Source organism: Zea mays, chromosome 2, assembly GCF_902167145.1.
Source record: "Zea mays cultivar B73 chromosome 2, Zm-B73-REFERENCE-NAM-5.0, whole genome shotgun sequence".
Taxonomy (NCBI): Eukaryota; Viridiplantae; Streptophyta; class Magnoliopsida; order Poales; family Poaceae; genus Zea; species Zea mays.
The window spans coordinates 112,151,826-112,173,226 of record NC_050097.1 but is presented as its reverse complement, the minus strand read 5'-3'; the positions used below and the strand labels follow the sequence as shown (position 1 = coordinate 112,173,226).

At 53.6% G+C, this 21,401-nt stretch overlaps 1 protein-coding gene across 1 annotated transcript; it reads right to left on the bottom strand.

Moving 5' to 3' along the window:
- Positions 1-2,467: 2,467 nt before the first annotated feature.
- Positions 2,468-4,839, bottom strand: LOC103646846 (coleoptile phototropism protein 1). The gene is made up of 2 exons (XM_008671486.2): positions 4,525-4,839; positions 2,468-4,435 (listed from the first exon to the last, which is right to left on the bottom strand). The coding sequence occupies exons 1-2, from the start codon at positions 4,665-4,667 to the stop codon at positions 2,662-2,664; spliced, it is 1,917 nt and encodes a 638-aa protein (XP_008669708.1). The 5' UTR covers positions 4,668-4,839; the 3' UTR covers positions 2,468-2,661.
- Positions 4,840-21,401: the final 16,562 nt, after the last annotated feature.

Sequence of the window (21,401 nt, the reverse complement as noted above, 5' to 3'; positions counted from 1 at the left end):
GGGGGGCTTTCATTTAGTCAAAAGAAAAGCATTTGAAATAGAGGGAGAAATTTCAAATCTTGAAAATGCTTCTTGCAATCATATTCTTATACCTTTGACTATTTGTAGAAGATTTTGAAAAGATTTTTTCAAAAGAAAACAAACAAGTGGTGCAAATGTGGTCCAAAATGTAAATAGGAGAAAAGCAATCACATCACTCTTAGACATATGTACAAAGTCTTTCAATGGTTCAATTCTAAGTAACCCATGCACATCAATCATAGTTGGAAACTAGTTACAATTTTACACGTTATATTTGTTTTGGTTTGTGTTGGCATCAATCACCAAAAAGGGGGAGATTGAAAGGGAAATAGACTTAATCATTTCCTATAATCGATTTTGGTGATTAACGTCCATCACAAACCACGTGGACTAACTAGTTTGCCTAGATGTCATTTATCTCAAGTGCATAAGGTTCAACACAAACCAACAAAGAAATTCAGTCGGGGACAGAAACAAGTTTGGTGCAAGACATAAGAGTGTGCTGCCAAGTGGCGCACCGGACACTGTCCGGTGCAACAGGCCAGGCACCCAACAAACAGGTCACTCTCGAGAATTCTCTGGGCGCACTCCACTATAATTCACCGGACTGTTCGATGTGCACCGGACATGTCCGGTGAGCCAGCGGAGCAACGGTCACTGCGCATCAACGGTCAACTGCAAAAGTGAACAGTGATGAACAGTGTGCAACAGAAGTTAGAGCGTAGAAGTTAGAGGTCACCGGACATGTCCGGTGTGACACCGAACTGTCCGGTGCAGCTACAGGACAAGGGTTCCAACGGTCGTCTGCTCCAAAACCCCACACACCGGACAGTGAACAGTACCTATCCGATGCGCCATCGGACTGTCCGGTGTGCCCATCGCCAGCAGACTCAGCCAACGGCTAGGAAGTGGTTGGAGGCTATAAATACCCCCAACCACCACATTTATTGGCATCCAAGTTTGCTGAACTTCATATTCATTGCAAGAGCAAAGCCAACCACTCAAAGACACATTCAAAGCATTCAATTCTCTCCAAGTCTCAAAATCAACTCAACCACTTAGTGACTTGAGAGAGAGAGTTTTTGTGTTCATTTGTGCTCTTGTTGTTTGGATTGCCTTTCTCCTTCCCATTCTTATTCTCTAAGTGCTTTGTAAAACTAGCAAGAGACACCTAAGTGTGTGGTGGTCCTTGCGGGATCTTAGTGACCCGATTGTTTAAGGAGAAGGCTCATCCAGTCTAAGTGACCGTTTGAGAGAGGGAAAGGGTTGAAATAGACCTGGTCTTTGTGGCCTCCTCAACGGGGACTAGGTTCTTTGGAACCGAACCTCGGTAAAACAAATCACCGTGTTCACTCGCTTTGATCTTTGCTTGATTTGTTTGCCCTCTTTCCTCTCTCTAAAGTTTCCTTGCTAATATTGATTTAAGTTTGCTCCCAAACGTCATCCGCATTAATTAAGCAACTCATAGCAAGGGAAACAATCTTTCGCACTCAAATTTAATTCTAACGCTAACCCCGGCCTTAGTGTGTGTTTAAGTTTATAAATTCAAGGTTTCACCTATTCACCCCCCCTCTAGGCGACTTTCACACATAAACGAAAGCCTTACTCACTTCATATTCACAGTCATCAATGTGCATTTCAATAAACTCTCTCTGACTTCCAACTTTAGGAATGTTACTTCCAACACTTGAGACAGGTGATGTGGGAGGTGTGGGACGAGTGGGGGATGTTGGCTTGGGTAGAGTGTGGGGGTGGTATGGGACATGGCGGAGAACTGAGGGACACTTAAAGCTTCTATGGCAAAAGGCACCACAAAGAGTACACTTAACTGGGTCCTAGCATGAGGTAACTAAGTGGTCAGAAGGCAAGCACCTAAAGCATCTTTTCTTGCCAGCATGGGTCAATTTAAAAGGGGTGGGGTGAGAAGGCCTCGTCTTCTTTGGCCTCGCACCTTCACTATATTTAGGGAGCGAGAAAAAAGCTTGTTCTCTTTTTGATGGGAGCGAGAAAAAGGTTGCTCTCTTTTGATGTCTTTTCTCTTTTTTTCAACCTTACATGTTGGGTCATGGGTGGCCAAGTGTTGGGCGCTGGAGAAATGAGTCACGATGGGTCAAGGGCACGCGAAAGAGCTATGATATGACATAGTAGTTTTCGTGTTTTTTGTGTGTCTGTGTTTTGGAAGTGAGCACTAGGTTGCTACATTTAGCAACAACATGGGGTTAAGTAATGATTTTGTAGATTTAGCAACCTTATTTAGAGAACTATTTGAACCTTTTTTTATAAGAACTTAAATTTATATTTAGGAACCTATTTTGAGAACTACTGCATACTGCAGATGCTCACATCTCCTTGTAAGCAAAGCGTTCATCAAAATTTTCATCAATTCTGCATGTAAAAGACTGCATTCATATTAGTTAATTTAATTAAACTTAATACTTACTGCATATAAACTAGAAAAAGGCAATAATATAATTTATGAAGAAAATGAAATGTCTCGTCAAGAAAAATATACAAACTATTACTTACATTAAGTATCCTGCAATCTACGAGTTTTTTTATACAAACACGATGTCGTCTATCACAGCCACAACACGTAATTAAAAGAAGCTGAAAACTCCATTGCTCAAACTTGTGTACAGCTCACGATGCGGAGTTTCTCCTCCGCCGAAGTTGCCTGTTCGCTGTCTCGCCGGTTGCCGCCGTCACCACCGGCTGCTCCACCTGAATCCTGCCGAGTCTCCCGAGCTTCTTCCATCCGCTGCTCCACCCGGACACGTTATGTTGCTTCGCCGCCGCGGAGGGCGGCAGCATGCGCTCCACCTGCCGTTGCAGGAGCTCCACCTCGCGCTGCAGCTCCATGTACTTCGCGTTCACGCTCTCCACCTCCTGCCTGAGCGCGTTGACGTCGTCCTCCTTCTTGCCCGCCCTGCCGAGCGCGCCGGCCATCTTTGCCTGCTCCGACAGCAGCACCTGCACCACGACGCGGAGCGGTAGCCGCTCGTTCTGCGCCGCGTGGAGCCGCGCCTCCCGCGACAGCTTCCCGCAGTCCACCGCCCGGCACAGCCGCTTCCGCTCGTGCTCGGTCACCGTCGGATGCGCTTTCAGGTAGGAGTCGACGGCGCGGTACAGCTCGTCGTGGCACACGCGTGCCGACTCCGGCAACGACTCGGCCAGCGCCTGGAATTTGCCCAGGGACAGGTTCCGGTCCCGGGACACCTCGGAGAGGTAGCTGTCCATCAGGCTCGCCATGCGCAGCGCTCTGGAGCTTTGCTGTTCCTGCTTCTCCTTGTCGCGGCCGGACTGCTCCTGCACCACGAATTGCTCCACCAGCCGCTGCACGAGGTCGACGTCGTAGGCGGCCTCGGAGCGGGCGTAGGGGTACGACGGCACCAGGATGTCGAGCAGTTTCGCCTGGTCGAGCTGCATGCCCACGTGCTTCTCCACCTCCGTGACCAGCGCCGGCGCCGCCTTGAGGACGACGGCCAGGCGGAGCAGCCGGAGGAGGAAGCTGCATGAGAGGCAGTCCTTCTGCGGTGGGATGATGCTGATCAGGCTCTCGACGATCCTCCTCTGCTCACTAGCCTCCGTCTCCGTCTGCGCGTCATCGCCCTCGCTGGCAACGATCATTTGGAGCACACCGCCGCCGCCGCCGCCACGCGATGCAGGGCTGTCCTTGTTGGCGAGGAGGCCAGCGGAGGAGAGCCATTTGGAGGCATAGCGCGTGATGGCGGCCCCGATGAGGTCGGGCCGCATGCCTCTGGCCTGGACGGCGGTGACGACGCGCACGAAGTGATCGATCCTCAGCACGCAGATGTCCTCCACCCACCAGTCGGCCGGCGGCCCGGGCTGCTGCTGGCTGTTGCCGGCGGTGCCGGCCGTGGGCGACTTATTGGGCGACGACGACGTCCTGCCAGCGTAGGCCCAGCGCACGGCCCTGGGGTTGGTGCACGCCTTCGCCGCGACGGACTCGCTGCAGCGGCGCACGAGGTGGAGGTCGTCGGCCCACGGGGAGAGGCCCTCGCAGGCGCGGAGGACGACGACGGAGTCCCGCCAGGAGGACGCCACCACGTAGCTCAGGAACGCCTCGGCGCGGAAGGCCAGGTTGCCCTCCTCCACCTCCTCCGTCATCTCCAGGTACTCGGCGGCGCAGCGTAGCGCGGCGACGTTGGCGGCCGTGATGTCCACCACCACGCCGTAGCAGAACTTGGCGGCCAGCTCGAACGCGCCGTGGCCGCCCGGCAGGTCCGGCAGCTCGACCACGGTGGCGGCGACGGGGCCGTGCAGGGCCGACGCCTCGTCGACGAGCCGGGCCAGGCGGCCGCTCCGAGAGACCATCGGGTGCTTGTGGACGTGGAAGTTGACGCCGCCCACCTTGACCAGCAGATCGCTTGGGATGTCGCTGCTAGCGTACCGGCTGAAACAAGAACAGAGCTCGGCGTCGATCAGTCAGAGTAAAATTCCATGCACTTCTTCGTTCAGGAGATGCAGCAACGATAGTAGTACCATGACTGGTCCCTGCGCACGAAGCCGTCCGCCTTGGCCGCGCCGCCATGCTCGTGCTGCACCTGCACGTCGCCGGTGCTGACGGGGACGAGCCCACGCTCGGTTACATGGTTCTCCCTCTCCGTAGCTTCCCACGCATTCATGTTCACTCTGCTTTGTGCGGTTTTTTTTGGAATAAATTATATCTTTATCAATGGATGGCATATTTATAACAGCTTCCATCCACAAGGATGCACATGTATCTCTCTCTGAGATGGACTCGATATTCGTAAGATTCATGAAATTACTGTGCGTACGAATGAGTCGTGCGACTTCATTGTGATTGATTGCAGTTTCTTCTGACTTGTTCTGACTCTTATGAACCACCTGGCTATAGTGGCAAAACAACTATGCATCTTCAATTAGAGTCAGTCTTAGGTCATCCAACCGGATATAAGGAGAGCTTTAGATAGATTTAGTCTCCAACAACTCCCCATACAACTCTCCCTACGTACAAGGAGACAGATACAGAGGTAGCATTATGTGTCTCCTATATACGTTCCTTTTTAATCCTAATTAAGCCTCGTGACATGATAATAATAGTACAAGCACTGCAAAATTAAAAAAAATATCAAAAAATAATAAATACATATTAATTAATTGAACTATAATGTATAGAGGGAGATGTACAAAGATAATTGTTGAAGACGAACTGTATACCAGGGAAACTTTTAGAGGAGGTAGTAAAATATATTAAAATGTAAAAAATGAAAGATGTATATGGGAATTGTTAGAGACTCGAGAGAACCTAAATTGGTCTACGAGGCTGGTAAAAGCAGACATATACCCGAGTCGCTAAAATTTAGTTCTGAATTTTAGATTTTTTTACCATGATTATTATATGTATAAATTTTGGGGTTGGTGTGTATTTACACACCCTCATACCTACCTCATTCTATGTCTTGTCTCCTCTAACAAATAGCACAACTAATCTTGTGAGAGTTAGGAAGATCCATTACATAGAGAGGTGACTAGAGAAGCAATAATCTTGTAATTAGCAACCTCATTAGTGTATAGAGAGCCACTTATGTGCATCCACCACTTATATTAGACTTGTCATGGTCAAATAAGAGTCTAATGCTTGTTGCTCTTGATAATCGGCAACACCTAAACGGTTAAGTGGCAATTGGAGTGCAGTGATCATCCAGAGTGTTTGTGGGTGTCCTAACTCGCACATTGAACACGACAAAGAAGCTCTTTTCCGAGTGCCAAACAAAAAACCCTCGGTAAAAGAAAATACTCGGCAAAGAAGTTCTTTGCCGAGTGTTTTTTTAACACTCGGCAAAGAGCTTATTTGTCGAGTGTTTTTTTCAACACTAGACAAAGACAATTTAAAATTAATATTTTAAAGCAGTAAATTAATTCAAATGAAAAAAAATCAACTATAAATTTGTATAACTCATCATGATGTACAATTTATATTTTGAAAATTTCTTTATATGACAAAATAAAAGTAAATTTGCTCATAAAATCTATATCTCTCGTAGTTTATGAAACGAGAGATGTATAAGATTTGTGCATATTGTTAGAACCATCATGTGATATGAATAAATGATCAAACAACCAAAATAAAATTTGTAGATCTTGAGAAGTTATAGAACTTTGTAGTTGGCAACTTTTTCATTTGAAGTAATCTTGTCAACGAAAACTACGTCTGAATTTTAAAATTTAAAATTTGAATTTTGAAAACGACCTCGAAAGAAAAATCCACCAACATGAAAGTTGTAGATATTAAAGAGTTATGAAACTTTATAGTTGACAATATTTTGGTTTAAAATTTTTAAAATTTGTAGCAGTAAACTATGCAAAACTATCTTGAAATGTAATGAATCTTTGTAATTGACAATTTTTTTTATTTGAAATCATCTTATCATTGAAAAATTCGTGTGAAGTTTTCAAATTTTATAAACGGCTTCGGATATAGAAACTATAAAAATAGAACTTGTAGATCTTGAAAAGTTATGCAACTTTATAGTCGTGACATTTTCAAATGAATTCATTTAGCGTCTCAAAATAACAAAATTACTCTCGGTTTGTTATAGTACATGAGGAATGAAAATGTAATACAGACCTAATTAATGTAGTAGTGTAGTGGTAGAGGAGAGTATGTGCGAGAGAGATTGCGAGTTCGAATTTCACCATTCACAAAACATGTAAATTTGATTAAAAATGATAGGGCGATGAGTATGGTAATGGGTAGTAGTTGGAGAGTTGTTCCCATATTTAAAAAATGTTTTGCTATTTTTGACGGTATTTTGCGATTCTTAATTTGCCGAGTGCTTTTCGACACTCGTCAAAGTTTTTGCCGAGTGCTCGAAAAAACTACTCGGAAAAACCCTTTGCAGTCAAAGGTTTTGTCGAGTGTAAAATGGCCTTTGCCGAGACACTCCGCAAAGAACTCGAGTCCGGTAGTGTTGTGAGAACTAAAGTGGAGCTATACCCGTGTGCGGGTGCTCCAAAAAAGACTAGTGAAAAGTGTTGACTCTTCGATACCCTAGATAAAAATTCGGAGGATTCATATTTACCTTTTCATTATATCCTGCATTTACTTTTTTTTGACTGTTTGTTGAAGATCTCATTCTGATGGAAATTTGAGGGACCGTACTACGAGCAAGTGTAGTAAGTGTTGTCGGCGGCGGTAGTACTAGTAGGCTCCAAGGCGAGCAGCAGAGTATGGATGGGAATAGAATTGGTAGTCTGATACGTCATACGTGGTGTTAGCAATAATGGTCAAGTGGAGAAGGAAGGGGAAGGAGGACGCAAGCAGTAGCGAGGACATGCGGTTACAATGTTCACGTCTTTCCCTCTCATCGTCCCCTCCCTAATTACTGTTAGGGCAATCGGAGTAGCTAATTGTGCCCCGAGTTGTTTGTGTCATTGTCGGACCTCGGTCGTAAGGCTGTTAATACATGTACAAAGCATTCTTAATGACCGTATCTTAAGGTATGTCTAAGTGTAAAAAAATAAAGACACCATGTCTTAATGAAGACATATCTGTGGCTCTGTTTTTTAAGTAAGGCACAACTTCATTAGTACAACCCACATAAATATGTTAGATACACTACATTATATTTATACTGCTGTCTTAGCTGTTACAGCTAGTTGTATTTGTGGCACGGTTTTGCCAAAACGACTACATAAACTCACTATTGGACATGAATCCCCGATAGGAGCAACAAGGTTTTCAGGACACTCATCGGAGTCGTTCATGATTCATGAGTGTGCTTCGTCTAAGTCGTTGCCTCTTCAATTGAGCAAGATGGCTATCGTTGTCGATTAAGGCGACAGCAATTAACTCAATGAAAGAGGACATGTTTGAATGGGCAACGAGGGATGATGTTGTGTCGTAGAGACCGGATCAACCGGTTACGTTCATTAGTTGTTTCAGTCATGTCCATTAACATTAGAAGCTATAAATTATTCGGAATAAAGAGGTGTCACACCCGGGTTTTAAGGAACAAAGCCGGGTGCATCTCATACATGCGTCAAAAAAGACAACATATATAATAACAGAGTGTATATAGATAAATGTCACAATATAATCATAGTACTTATTACATACCGAAAGTCTTAAAATATAAATATATATCGAACTAAAATCCATACTTGGCGCCAGAAAGTCAGCTGGGAGACGCCACCTAAATCGAATCGAACTTCTCGTTGTGTGGCTCCTCTTGAACCACCTGTTCTACTCCTGTGGGGGGTGTGAGACAGCAAGGGTGAGCTCACATGTGTTCATCGCTCAACAAGTTGTGGGAAATAATGTGCATGAACTCACCAAAGGCGAGAGTTCATCTGATGTGTAAAGCTGATCAACAATAGAGGTTAAAGCTGAACATTGCTTTTAATAAGTTGGTCAAAATTTTATTGGCAGTTACTAAATGTAAGTAAATACCAAACCATGATAAATAATAATAGAACAAAATTAATAACAAATCCCATGCAATGCAAATGATAAATTGAATTTAGTTCCATAATTTAATCATGCGAGAGTCCTGAGCTGCTCTTGACCATGAGCTCGGCTAGTATACCAGTTTTACACTATGTAGAGGTTGTACCCTTTACCCACAAGTCGTGTTTCCCATGTCGTCAGGGTTTGCAAGGCCCTTAGACACTACCGAGGTGAATGGCTAGGGATCCACTACGAGGCCTTTACAAAGTTCCACTAGCTTCCGAAAACCCACTACAGTTATGGGAAGAGCACTTGCAAGAATCCCTTATCTGACCGCCATCGCAGCAAAATCAACCCGAGAACCCCCTTGCATGCAACTCCCCTAATGTCCTTGCCCCTTTCGGGTAAGGTAGTCTTCCACTAGCTTCCCTAATTAGTTAGCCAAGGGGTCCCATTCCTCCCTTGTGGTGGCACGTGTTTCTCAAGTTAAGCTCCATGTTCCAATTAACAATAAAGATGATCTTGACATGAACATAAATAACATAACAGAATAATTGGAACATGGATATAATGAAATATCAACCCAAAACCATGTAAAGCAATAGCAAAAACTACCCATGTGATTCAGGGGTAAACAAGGTAAAAGATAATCAGACTAGGGTGACCTATTGGGTCCCAACAAAATTAAACCTATGCATGAATAAGTGATATTAAAGAACATTATTAGGTAATAAATGTGGTCAAGGGCACAACTTGCCTGACACATGAAATTACAGGTACCAGGGTGATTCTTCAGATCCTCGTGACCTTACTAGTCGTAGCAATACAAACAAACATGGTATATAAAATTAACATCACCCCAAACATAAGTACAAACTGAACAATAATGATCTACACGTCGCTACAAGATCATGGGATCTAGAGCTACTAAGATCGGAGTTACTATTAAGGAGTTATGATTTTATAGATGATTTATGTGACTAAAATATTAAAATATATTATAAATTGGTTAATATAAATCATATAAGAGGTTATTCCATAAGTAATTATCTCAACCTTAACCTAGGTTATAATTTGACCATGGATCATATTCTAGTAGTTTATAATGGTAAGTAGATTAACAAGACTAACCAACATAAGTTAAATAAGGACCTAATTATAAAAGAATGAGACATGGTATAATAAGAGTTGTTATTGCATAGTGAATATTTATACAAGACTAACGCAATTTGAACGGCTCAAATCGGAGTTAAAACAGAGGAGTTATGAATTTCCTAAGGTTTTATGTATTTGACATAAGATTAATTAGGAAATAAATTTTTATTACCGTCTTCATGTAAAAACAGAGGCAATAGGTGATAAACAACATTATTACAAAATTATAGAAATTGGAATGGACTCATTTGGACTTAATATGAATTTTCTAGGGATTAAACAAGTTATTGGAATTAATTTTGTATTATAAATCTTTTTCTAGATGTATTTCTCTGTTTTATAATTTATATGGACTGCGCGCCAAAATCAGAGAAGCTCAGGGGCCAGTAGGTAAGTTTTCTCAGACCCAGGGAACAACACTAGTGGACGACGGGTTATTTATGTGAAAGCCGAGAGGTTCTTTAGTAAAACGTTCTCGGGCGAAGAGGTATCCGCATACTCTGGCCGTCCGATCCGAGACATACGGACCAGATTAGATCTTGTTAACTCCGAATGGGTGTTCTAGACACGCCTTTAGATCTGGATCCTACGGTACTGGCAACCCCATCCAACCGGTATCAAATCTCGACCACCAGATCATGATCTAACGACCACTAAAAGAACTTGAACCGATCACAGGTTCCGTGCGTTGGATCACCATCTAACGGCCGAGAAGTTCCCCCCTTCCCATGGCCTCCCCAAGAACGGCGACTCGCCCACTGCGGCGGCGGCGCCGCCGGTGATCAAAACCACCCATCAACGCGTGCTACATGAAGATAGAAGGGAGGCGAACAACATAGAGGGCTGCTCACCACGAATCTCGCTGCGCCAATCTCTGATCATGGCAAATGGCGGCCCGGCAACGGTGCGACACCCCACCGAGGTATCCACCGCCCTCAGCCGCCGGTCGAGTCCGCAGCGGCGCCAAGGCGAGGGAGGGACAAGCCGGGGAGGTCGACGACGAGCTACAAGCGGGCTGAACAATCGCAGGGCGCAATCTGAAGGAGAGGCGCGCGATCGGAGTTGAGCAGAGGATAGAGGCACGACGGAGGAGCTTTCGAAGGGGAACAGGGAGACACGACGTCGAGTGCCCAGGGGAGAAAGGGGCGCCCGGCTTAAATGCACGCGAGGTTGCGCAACAATGGGGTGCAAGGGCGACCGCTTCCTAGGGTCCGCGGTTCGGTTCCGTGGCCGTCGGAGGTCAGTTCAGCCCACGAAGCGCGGATGGCGGAAGAGCCGTTGGGGAAGAAGGAGACTCGGCCACAGGGCTCTGCAGAGGCGACCATGGGTCGAGCTCGGGGTTCTGTTGCACGGGGGCGATTCCGATGGGGAAGGAGGATAGAGCCGTCACCGAGGATGGAGGAGGATTTGTTGGGGAGAAGAAGACGTGCAGGGGTGGTGCGCGTGGAGTCTGTTAGAGGATAGGGGTGATTCTGTCGTCGGGGACCCACCAGTTAGTGTGCGAGAGGATTTTGGGTGCGCGAGAGTGACTCGGTGCGTGGACGGGGAAGCCAGCTGAGCGGGCCCACGTGGCGGTGATGGCAGCGCGGTGAGGTAGAAACGGGTCGGCGCGAGGGAATGGGGCAGTGGGCTGAGGAGAGGGGATAGGCTAGGTGGGCCGAGGTCAGGAATTAGGCCTAGTGTCGGCGTTTCGAGACCGGGGGGTCCCTTGGGCCGACGAGTGAGTGTCGCCGCGTGCCCCAGCCCAGATGGGTCGAGCGCGAGGGCGAGCGCGAAGGGGGGAGAGCGAGGCGGCCGGAGACCGGCGTGAGAGAGGTGGGAATCCCGTGGCCTTCGTGTTCGTCCCGCGCCCAGGTCGGGTGCGCTTGCAGTAGGGGGTTACAAGCATCCACGCGGGTGAGGGAGCGAGCGGCTTCCAAGCGAGCGCCTGTCTCGTCCTCGTCCCCGCGCGGCCAACCCTCTCTAAGAGGGCCCCGGTCCTTCCTTTTATAGGCGTAAGGAGAGGATCCAGGTGTACAATGAGGGGTGTAGCAGAGTGCTACGTGTCTAGCGGAGGAGAGCTAGCGCCCTAAGTACATGCCGATGTGGCAGCCGGAGAGATTTTGGCACCCAGCTGGTGTGATGTCGTGGCCGTCAGAGGAGCGATGGAGCCTGGCGGAGGGACAGCTGTCGGAGCGGTTGAGTCCTTGCTGACGTCCTCTTGCTTCCGTAAGGGGGCTGAGAGCCGCCGTCGTCACGGAGTATGCGGGACGCCATCATTGCCTATCTGGCGGAGCTAGCCAGATGGGACACCGGTATTGTTCCCTGCGGCCCGAGTCAGCTCGGGGTAGGGTGATGATGGCGCCTCCTGTTGACGTGGCTGGCCTGCGCCCTAGGTTGGGCGATGTGGAGGCTCCTCCGAAGCCGAGGTCGAGTCTGTCTTCCATGGCCGAGGCCGAGTCCGAGCCCCTGGGTCGGGCGAGGCGGAGGTCGTCGGTAGAGGCCAGGGCGGAGTCCGAGCCCTAGGGTCGGGCGAAGCGGAGTTCGTCGTCTTCTAGGGCTGAGCCCGAGTCCGAGCCCTGGGTCGGGCGGAGCGGAGTTCACCGTCTTCTGGGGCTGAGCCCGAGTCCGAGCCCTGGGTCGGGCGGAGTGGAGTTCGCCGTCTTCCGGGACTTAGCCCGAGTCCGAGCCCTGGGTCGGGCGGAGCGGAGTTCGCCGTCTTCCGGGACTTAGCCCGAGTCCGAGCCCTGGGTCGGGCGGAGCGGAGTTCGCCGTCTTCCGGGACTTAGCCCGAGTCCGAGCCCTGGGTCGGGCGGAGCGGAGTTCGCCGTCTTCCGGGACTTAGCCCGAGTCCGAGCCCTGGGTCGGGCGGAGCGGAGTTCGCTGTCTTCCGGGACTTAGCCCGAGTCCGAGCCCTGGGTCGGGCGGAGCGGAGTTTCGTATGGTGCCTTTGGCAGGGCCTGACTGCCTGTCAGTCTCACTCTGTCAAGTGGCACTGCAGTCGGAGTGGCACAGGCGGCGCTGTCCTTCTGTCAGGCCGGCCAGTGGAGCGGCGAAGTGACGACGGTCACTTCGGCTCTGCCGGGGGGCGCGCGTCAGGATAAAGGTGTCAGGCCACCTTTGCGTTAAATGCTCCTGCGATTTGGTCGGTCGGTGCGGCGATTTATTCAGGGTTGCTTCTTAGCGAAGGCAGGGCCTCGGGCGAGCCGGGAATATGTTCGCCGTAGGAGGGGGGCCTCGGGCGAGACGGAAATCCTCCGGGGTCGGCTGCCCTTGTCCGAGGCTAGGCTCGGGCGAGGCGTGATCGAGTCGCTCGAATGGACCGATCCCTGACTTAATCGCACCCATCAGGCCTTAGCAGCTTTATGCTGATGGGGGTTACCAGCTGAGAATTAGGAGTCTTGAGGGTACCCCTAATTATGGTCCCCGACAGTAGCCCCCGAGCCTCAAAGGGAGTGTTAGCACTCGCTTGGAGGCTTTCGTCGCACTTTTTTGCAAGGGGACCAGCCTTTCTCGGTTGCATTTTGTTCCGGTGGGTGCGCGCGAGCGCACCCGCCGGGTGTAGCCCCCGAGGCCTCGGAGGAGTGTTTTCACTCCTTCGAGGTCTTAATGCCTCGTGTAATGCTTCGGCTGGTCTGGTTGTTCCCTCATGCGAGCTGGCCGTAGCCCGGGTGTACGGTCGAGTCCCAAGTTCTCGGGCTGGTATGTTGACGCTGTCAACGGTTCGGCCGGAGCCGAGTTTGCGAGAGCAGCCCCCGAGCCTCCGCACAGGGCGAGAGGGCGATCAGGGACAGACTCGGCTTTTTTACATACACCCCTGCGTCGCCTTTCCGCAAGGAGGAGGGCGGTGAAAGCGCCATGTTGCCCTCGATAGGCGCCGAACATGGTGTCTCCGGTGAGCTGCAAGCGGGTAATCCGAGTGGACGTCCGTGCCCCGTTCGTTAGGGGTCGGCTAGGGGCCCAGAGGCACGCCCAAAGGTACCTGCGGGTGATCTGCCGGACCCGGTCCCCTGGCGACGGGGTCCGAGGGCTCGATGCCTCCCTCTGATGGGATTCCGTTACAAGATCGCTCCCGCTGGTCTCAGAAATGTCCTAGGGTACCTCGAGAGCGTAGCCCGAGCCTTGGTTATGTATCGAACGTACCCATGGTCATCCCTCGCTCGGCGTCTGAGGCGGATGTGAACCCTTCGGGGGCCAACTTTCGAACCCCTGATCAGTAATGGGCGCGGAGCCCGAGTAGCCTGAGGCGGCCATGGAACCCTTCGGGGGGCCGGCCTTCGAACCTCTGACCAGTAGTGGGTGTAGGGCCCACACGATCTGAGGCGGCTGTCGAACCCTTCGGGGGGCCAGCCTTCGAACCTCTGATCAGTAGGGAGGCTCGGAGCCTAGTTCCTTCTTGGGGAAGGATCCTTTTCGGGGTATCCCCCTTTCCCGGTCCCTGTTGCAAGAGAGAGAGAGAGAAAGAGGAAAAAAGGAGAAGGATACGAAATCGAACGACGCGGCGTACCTTTACTGACGCGGTCATTATGGCGAAGGCGAAGCATCGCCCGCTTCTCCTGCCAGAGGCGCCGCCTGTCCCGCCGCGGAGTTAATGCGACGGGGCAAGTGGTTGGCGGGGCGGCCGTTGCGCGTGCGTGAGCCGTTCGAGGAACGGATCACGGGCGCGTTGTCTTCACGCCGTGAGAGGGGGTTCTCTTGCTGCCCCCGGATGGGATGTGAGCTTGGCTGATGACGTGACCGCTGCTCCCGCCCGCCTGCCACCGTCATTACTGACGGCCCATTTTTGGCCGCATTGACCGCCGCGCCAGGCTGGCGCTGCTGGGTCGTGCGCTGGGTCGCCTCGAGTCGCGGTATTGGTTCCGCAATCGAGGAGGCGCGGTGGTGGCGCAAGTGGTGGTGCAGTTGCTTGCATGCTGCATCCGGCGCGCCGGTTGCGTGACGCGTGGGCCTGGGCCTCCATGCTGGGCGTGTCGGGAGTCGGAGAAGCACGTCCACTTGGCGCGGTTGCATGCCGCCTGCATGGCTGCCCGCCTCTTTCGCCCGTTGGTCTGGGCAAAAGTGGAGGGTAACTTGTAACCGCTGGGCGGTCGTGCGCACCGCGCGCGGCGGTTTGGCTTCTTCTGCTCTGAGCCGGTTTGCATAACGTGTGGGACCCAGCCCCCGTGCCGCAGGGGAGGGCCTTGGAGCGTGTTGGAGAAGACTTAGCCCATGACGGCTGGGGACGCAAGTAGGGATAGTCGCCTTTAAAAGGAGGGTGACCCCTTGGAAGTAGACCATGTCTTCGCGCTCCCTCATGCATCGTGTCTTTCCACCTTCCAAGCCCCCGGATGGGGGATACCCGCCGTCTTTCTGCCTCATCGTTGTAGGAACGCAACTCCGCGGGAGTTGGTACCTTTCAGCCATCGTTCGGCTTCAAGGATTTTCATCAGCCAGCCCGGCTGTACCCCCCCGCCGGCGGTCACCTAAGACGGTGACCACTAGCTCCTGGGTGGGGAGAATCAAGCCGGGCTACGATCTTGGTCCCACCCTCAGCTTCAAGGATGTTCATCATCCTCGCTGGGGTGGAGGCCGGGCTGAGCCGGAGCTCTACCTCCCGCGCGGGTTCGTGGGTCACCCTCTCCTGCGGCGTTCGAGGGAGAGGGCGCTCACGGGCCCTGCGGGCGGCCCGGACTTCGACAACGCGGGGCTGGTCGACGGCGGGCGTCGTCACCCCCAGCGTGTCGAGCTCGTCGGCTTGGCTCCCGGCGGCCCCTCCTGCCGGAAGGCGGCTGCCGCGCCGTGTGCACGGGAGGACCGCCCAAGATGTCGCGCGCTGCTAGGGCGGCGTTCGTGTTCTGGGGTGGTCCTGCCTTTGCACCGGTAGGGCGCCTCCATGCGGAGGTCGGTGCCCCACTCGTCCGGGAGGGTTTGAGTGGGGATCTGCCGGAGGGCTGATGGCCCCTGCCGTCGGTGCCGAGGCGGAGGCGGCTCGAGAAGTCCCCGTCGCCGACGGGATCACTGCCACCATCCGCGCTTCGGGCCTCCGGCTCTTTGTACTTGTCCTCGCCCCTCGAGCGTCGGCGTGGGCGAGGGCAAGACCGCAGCAGCGCCCACCCTGAGGCCTGCGCTGCTGCAGTTCGGCCACCCAGTGCGGGGGTCGTTGTCGTCGCAGTCAGAGCGGGCGGCGGCGAGCCGCCCGTCAGTCTTCTGTTGCTCCGCAGGCCCTCCCCCATCGAGTGGGGTTGTTCGTACCTGCGGAGGGGGAACCGGAGTTCCGTTTGTAATGGCACTTTGAATGCCAGTGTTTTTGTTCATTATGGCTGTCGAGGCCTGAACATGTATGTAATTTTGGCATGGAGCCGTGTTTTTTCCTCATTTTCGAGCACTAAGACTCGCCTGTTGGTTGTCTGAACCGCTTCACCAAGCGTGAGTCGCCCCGTGTCAAGGTGACGAGTGAGGTATCCGTATCCCGGAGGCGTAGGAATCCCTCGGCTCGGTCGGCCTTGTTGTCTCAGGCTTCTCTAGCTTAGTTAAAGGGACCCCTTGGCCGCTCTTTGATGAGCCGAGGCCAGGGGTAGCGATATCAGCATGAACAGGGGCAGAGTTGGCTCAAAAATGAAACCTGGTTGGCCGGAGCCTAGCCGGGTCGTCCGCCGGCGGGACCGATGCTGGGGTTGACCAGCCGAAGCCTCGGGTCGGGCTGGCGCCCTCTGAGGACGGCTGGCCGAGGCCCTGGGGCGACCGGCCGAGCCGCCTGCTCGGGCCGGATTCCCGGAGAAGACCCTGGCAGCGATTGCCCGGGTGTGGCGATGATGTCGTCCTTTGGAGTGGGAATCCTCGGACCGCGTCGCCGTCCGAGGCTAGGTCGGACCTTGCCGAAGGTGTCGTCGATGCCGAGGGTGCTGCTGCCCCCTTCCAGCGCCAAGACCCGAGCCTGCAGGATCAGATTGTCTTGTAGCGTGTGCCTTCTGCGGCCGCCGAGGCCAGAACACACCCTCGCTGTGTTGTAAAGCTGCGTCTCTTCTCCTCTTGTTCCGAGCATCTGGACCTTTTTGTCGGTAACAGGGATGTTTGTGCGAGCAAGAGTTGCTTCTCGCGGAAGGTGATGAGTGAGGTATCCGTATCCTGGAGGCGTAGGAGTCCCTCGGCTCGGTCGGCCTTGCCGTTTACGCGCACTTTTACCCGTCCATGAGGCTCTGTCACCGACTCAGTCGAGAAGGCTCGAAGGATCACTTCGGCAGAAGAACTTCCGAACGTGAAGACTTGTCCGGTCCGCGGAATCACTTATCCGAACGTGGGTTACTTATCACAGAAGGTGATGAGTGAGGTATCTGTATCCCGGAGGCGTAGGAGTCCCTCGGCTCGGTCAGCCTTGGCTGCTTACGTGTACTCCGTCGTTTTCAGGATCCACTTTTCGAAGTAGTCCAAAAGCACGAAAGATATTCTGGCAGAAGAGATCTTTTTTCGAGGAAAATTTCGACGCAGAGGGGGTTGCCCCCTTTTAGCCCCCGAGGGAGGGTCGGGCTTTGCCGAGGCGAGGCCGACCCTTCCTTGATGACTAAACTTTGCGTGGGTGCGAGGTATATGAACAACTTGAAAACATCTTAAGGGTAGAAGCGACGTAGCTGTTGGATGTTCCAAGCGTTGCCGAAGACCTCGCCTTGACTGTTGGCCAGCTTGTACGTTCTGGGCTTCAGAACCTTAGCGATGACGAATGGTCCCTCCCAGGGGGGCGTGAGCTTGTGCCTCCCTCGGGCGTCTTGTCGTAGCCGAAGCACCAGGTTGCCCACCTGGAGGTCTCGGGACCGGACCCCTCAGGCGTGGTAGCGTCGCAGGGACTGCTGGTACCGCGCCGAGTGTAGTAAGGCCTTGTCCCGAGCCTCTTCCAGCTGGTCCAGCGAGTCTTCTCGGCTAGCTTGGTTGCTTTGATCGCTGTAGGCCCTCGTCCTCGGGGAGCCGTATTCCAGGTCTGTGGGCAAGACGGCCTCGGCCCCGTAGACTAGGAAGAACGGCGTGAAACCCGTGGCTCGGCTCGGCGTTGTCCTCAGGCTCCAGACCACCGAGGGGAGTTCCTTCATCCATCGCTTGCTGAACTTGTTGAGGTCGTTGTAAATCCGAGGATTGAGCCCTTGTAGAATCATGCCGTTGGCACGCTCTACTTGCCCATTTGACATGGGATGAGCCATGGCGGCCCAGTCCACCCGGATGTGGTGATCCTCGCAGAAGTCCAAGAACTTTCTGCCGGTGAACTGGGTGCCGTTGTCGGTGATGATGGAGTTCGGGACCTCGAAGCGATGGAGGATGTTGGTGAAGAACGCCACCGCCTGCTCAGACCTGATGCTGTTCAGAGGTCGGACCTCGATCCACTTGGAGAATTTGTCGATGGCGACCAGCAGGTGCATGTAGCCCCCGGGTGCCTTCTGCAAGGGACCGACAAGGTCCAGACCCCACACAGCAAAGGGCCAAGTGATGGGTATCGTCTGCAGAGCCTGAGCGGGCAGGTGGGTCCGCTTCGCATAGAATTGGCACCCTTCGCAGGTGCGGACAATTCTAGTGGCGTCGGCCACCGCCGTCGGCCAGTAGAAGCCCTGTCGGAAGGCATTCCCGACAAGGGCTCGAGGCGCTGCGTGATGGCCGCAAGCCCCCGAGTGTATCTCCCGCAGGAGTTCCTGACCTTCGGTGACGGAGATGCATCGCTGGAGGATGCCTGAGGGGCTGCGGTGGTAGAGCTCCTTCTCATCGCCCAGCAAGACGAACGACTTGGCGCGCCGCGCCACGCGCCGAGCCTCGACTCGGTCGAGGGGTAGCTCTCCTTGGTGAAGATATTGCAGGTACGGGGTCTGCCAATTTTGATCAGGCTTGGCCTCGCTTCGCTCCTCCTCGATGCGCAGTGCCTCACCCTCGGAGGCCGAGGGTACCTCGGGCTGAACCGAGGGCGCCTCGGGCCGAGCTGAGGGTGCCTCGGGTTGTGCCGAGGGTACCTCGGGCTGGACCGAGGGTACCTCGGACTGGGCCGAGGGCGCCTCAGGCTCGGGCGTGTCGTCGATCTTGACGGAGGGTTGATGTAGATCCCGGGAGAAGACGTCCGGGGGAACCGTTGTTCGCCCCGAGGCTATTTTAGCCAGCTCGTCCGCAGTCTCGTTGTAGCGCCGAGCGATGTGGTTAAGCTCGAGCCCGTAGAACTTGTCTTCCAGGCGCCGAACTTCATCGCAGTAGGCCTCCATCTTCGGGTCGCGGCAGTGGGAGTTCTTCATGACTTGGTCGATGACGAGCTGCGAGTCACCGCGGGCGTCGAGGCGTCGGACCCCTAGCTCGATGGCGATCCGCAACCCGTTGACCAGAGCCTCATACTTAGCCACATTGTTGGACGCCGGGAAATGGAGGCGCAGCACATAGCGTAGGTGTTTCCCGAGGGGCGAGATGAAGAGTAGGCCCGCGCCGGCTCCCGTCTTCATCAGCGACCCGTCGAAAAACATGGTCCAGAGCTCCGGTTGGATCGGAGCCGTCGGTAGCTGGGTGTCGATCCATTCGGCTACGAAGTCCGCCAAGACCTGGGACTTGATGGCCTTCCGAGGGGCGAACGAGATTGTCTCGCCCATAATTTCCACCACCCACTTTGCAATCCTGCCCGAGGCCTCTCGGCACTGGATGATCTCCCCCAGGGGGAAGGATGACACCACAGTTACCGGATGAGACTCCATGTAGTGTCGCAACTTCCGCCGCGTCAGGATCACTGCATACAGCAGCTTCTGAACTTGTGGGTAGCGGATCTTGGTTTCGGACAGTACCTCGCTGACGAAGTAAAACTGGCCTCTGAACGGGCAATGCATGCCCGTCTTCTTGCCTCTCGACACAATCGCGGCGCTAACCACCTGAGTGGTCGCGGCGACGTAGACCAAGAGGGCTTCTCCGGCAGCTGGAGGCACCAAGATAGGCGCCTTTGTGAGGAGCGCCTTCAGGTTCCCGAGAGCTTCCTTGGCCTCAGGGGTCCAAGTGAAGCACTCGGCCTTCCTTAAGAGGCGGTACAGAGGCAGACCTCTTTCGCCGAGGCGTGAGATGAAGCGGCTCAGAGCCGCGAGACATCCCATGACCCTCTGTACGCCTTTTAAGTCCATGATCGGCCCCATACTGGTGATGGCTGCGATCTTCTCCGGGTTGCCTTTGATGCCCCGCTCGGAGACGATGAACCCCAAGAGCATGCCTCAGGGCACCCCGAAGACACACTTCTTGGGATTAAGCTTGACGCCTTTCGCCTTGAGACATCGGAATGTCACTTCAAGGTCGGAAAGGAGGTCGGAAGCTTTCCTTGTCTTGACTACGATGTCATCGACGTAGGCCTCGACCGTGCGACCGATGTGTTCGCCGAACACATGGTTCATGCACCGCTGGTACGTCGCGCCCGCATTCCTCAAGCCGAACGGCATGGTGACATAGCAGTACATGCCGAAGGGCGTGATGAAAGAAGTCGCGAGCTGGTCGGACTCTTTCATCCTGATTTGATGATACCCTGAGTAGGCATCGAGGAACGACAGGGTTTCGCACCCAGCAGTGGAATCCACGATCTGATCGATGCGAGGCAGAGGGTAGGGAACCTTCGGACATGCTTTGTTGAGACCTGTGTAGTCCACACACATCCGCCATTTCCCCCCTTTCTTTCTCACAAGCACGGGGTTGGCAAGCCATTCGGGATGGAATACCTCTTTGATGAACCCTGCTGCCATTAGCTTGTGGATCTGCTCGCCTATCACTCTGCGCTTCTCCTCGTCGAATCGGCGCAGAGGCTGCTTGACGGGTCGGGCTCCGGCCCGAATATCCAGCGAGTGCTCGGCGACATCCCTCGGTATGCCGGGCATGTCCAAGGGACTCCACGCGAAAACGTCGGCGTTTGCGCGGAGAAAGTCGACGAGCACTGCTTCCTATTTGGGGTCGAGCCCGGAGCCGATCCGGATCTGCTTGGAGGCGTCGCCACTGGGGTCGAGGGGGACGGCCTTAACCGTCTCCACTGGCTCAAAGTTGCCGGCATGACGCTTCACGTCTGGCACCTCTTTGGAGAGGCTCTCCAGGTCGGCGATGAGGGCCTCGGACTCGGCGAGGGCCTCGGCGTACTCCACGCACTCCACGTCGCATTCGAACGCGTGCTTGTACGTGGGGCCGACGGTGATGACCCCGTTGGGGCCCGGCATCTTGAGCTTCAGGTAGGTGTAGTTGGGGACGGCCATGAACTTCGCGTAGCATGGCCTTCCCAGTACCGCGTGGTAGGTTCCTCGGAACCCGACCACCTCGAACGTTAGGGTCTCCCTTCGGAAGTTGGAGGGCGTTCCGAAGCAGACGAGAAGGTCGAGTCATCCGAGGGGCTGGACGCGCTTCCCGAGAATGATCCCGTGGAAGGGCGCAGCGCATGCTCGGAGGAGGATAGATCGACGCGCAGGAGCCCGAGGGTCTCGGCGTAGATGATGTTGAGGCTGCTGCCTCCATCCATAAGGACCTTGGTGAGCCTGACATCGCCGATGACGGGGTCGACGACGAGCGGGTATTTCCCCGGGCTCGGCACGTGGTCGGGGTGGTCGGCTTGGTCGAAGGTGATGGGCTTGTCGGACCAGTCTAGGTAGACTGGCGCCGCCACCTTCACCGAGCAGACCTCCCGGCGCTCCTGCTTGCGGTGCCGAGCCGAGGCATTCGCCGCATGCCCACCGTAGATCATGAAGCAGTCGCGGACCTCGGGGAACTCTCCTGCTTGGTGATCTTCCTTCTTGTCATCGTCACGGGCCCTGCCACCCTCCGCGGGTGGCCCGGCCCTGTGGAAATGGCGCCGAAGCATGACGCACTCCTCAAG

Coding starts and splice junctions, on each gene's coding strand:
- LOC103646846 (XM_008671486.2), bottom strand. CDS start 4,667: ATGAATGCGTGGGAAGCTACGGAGAGGGAGAACCATGTAACCGAGCGT. Junction 4,436..4,524: donor GTGCGCAGGGACCAGTCATG/GTACTACTATCG, acceptor TTCTTGTTTCAG/CCGGTACGCTAGCAGCGACA.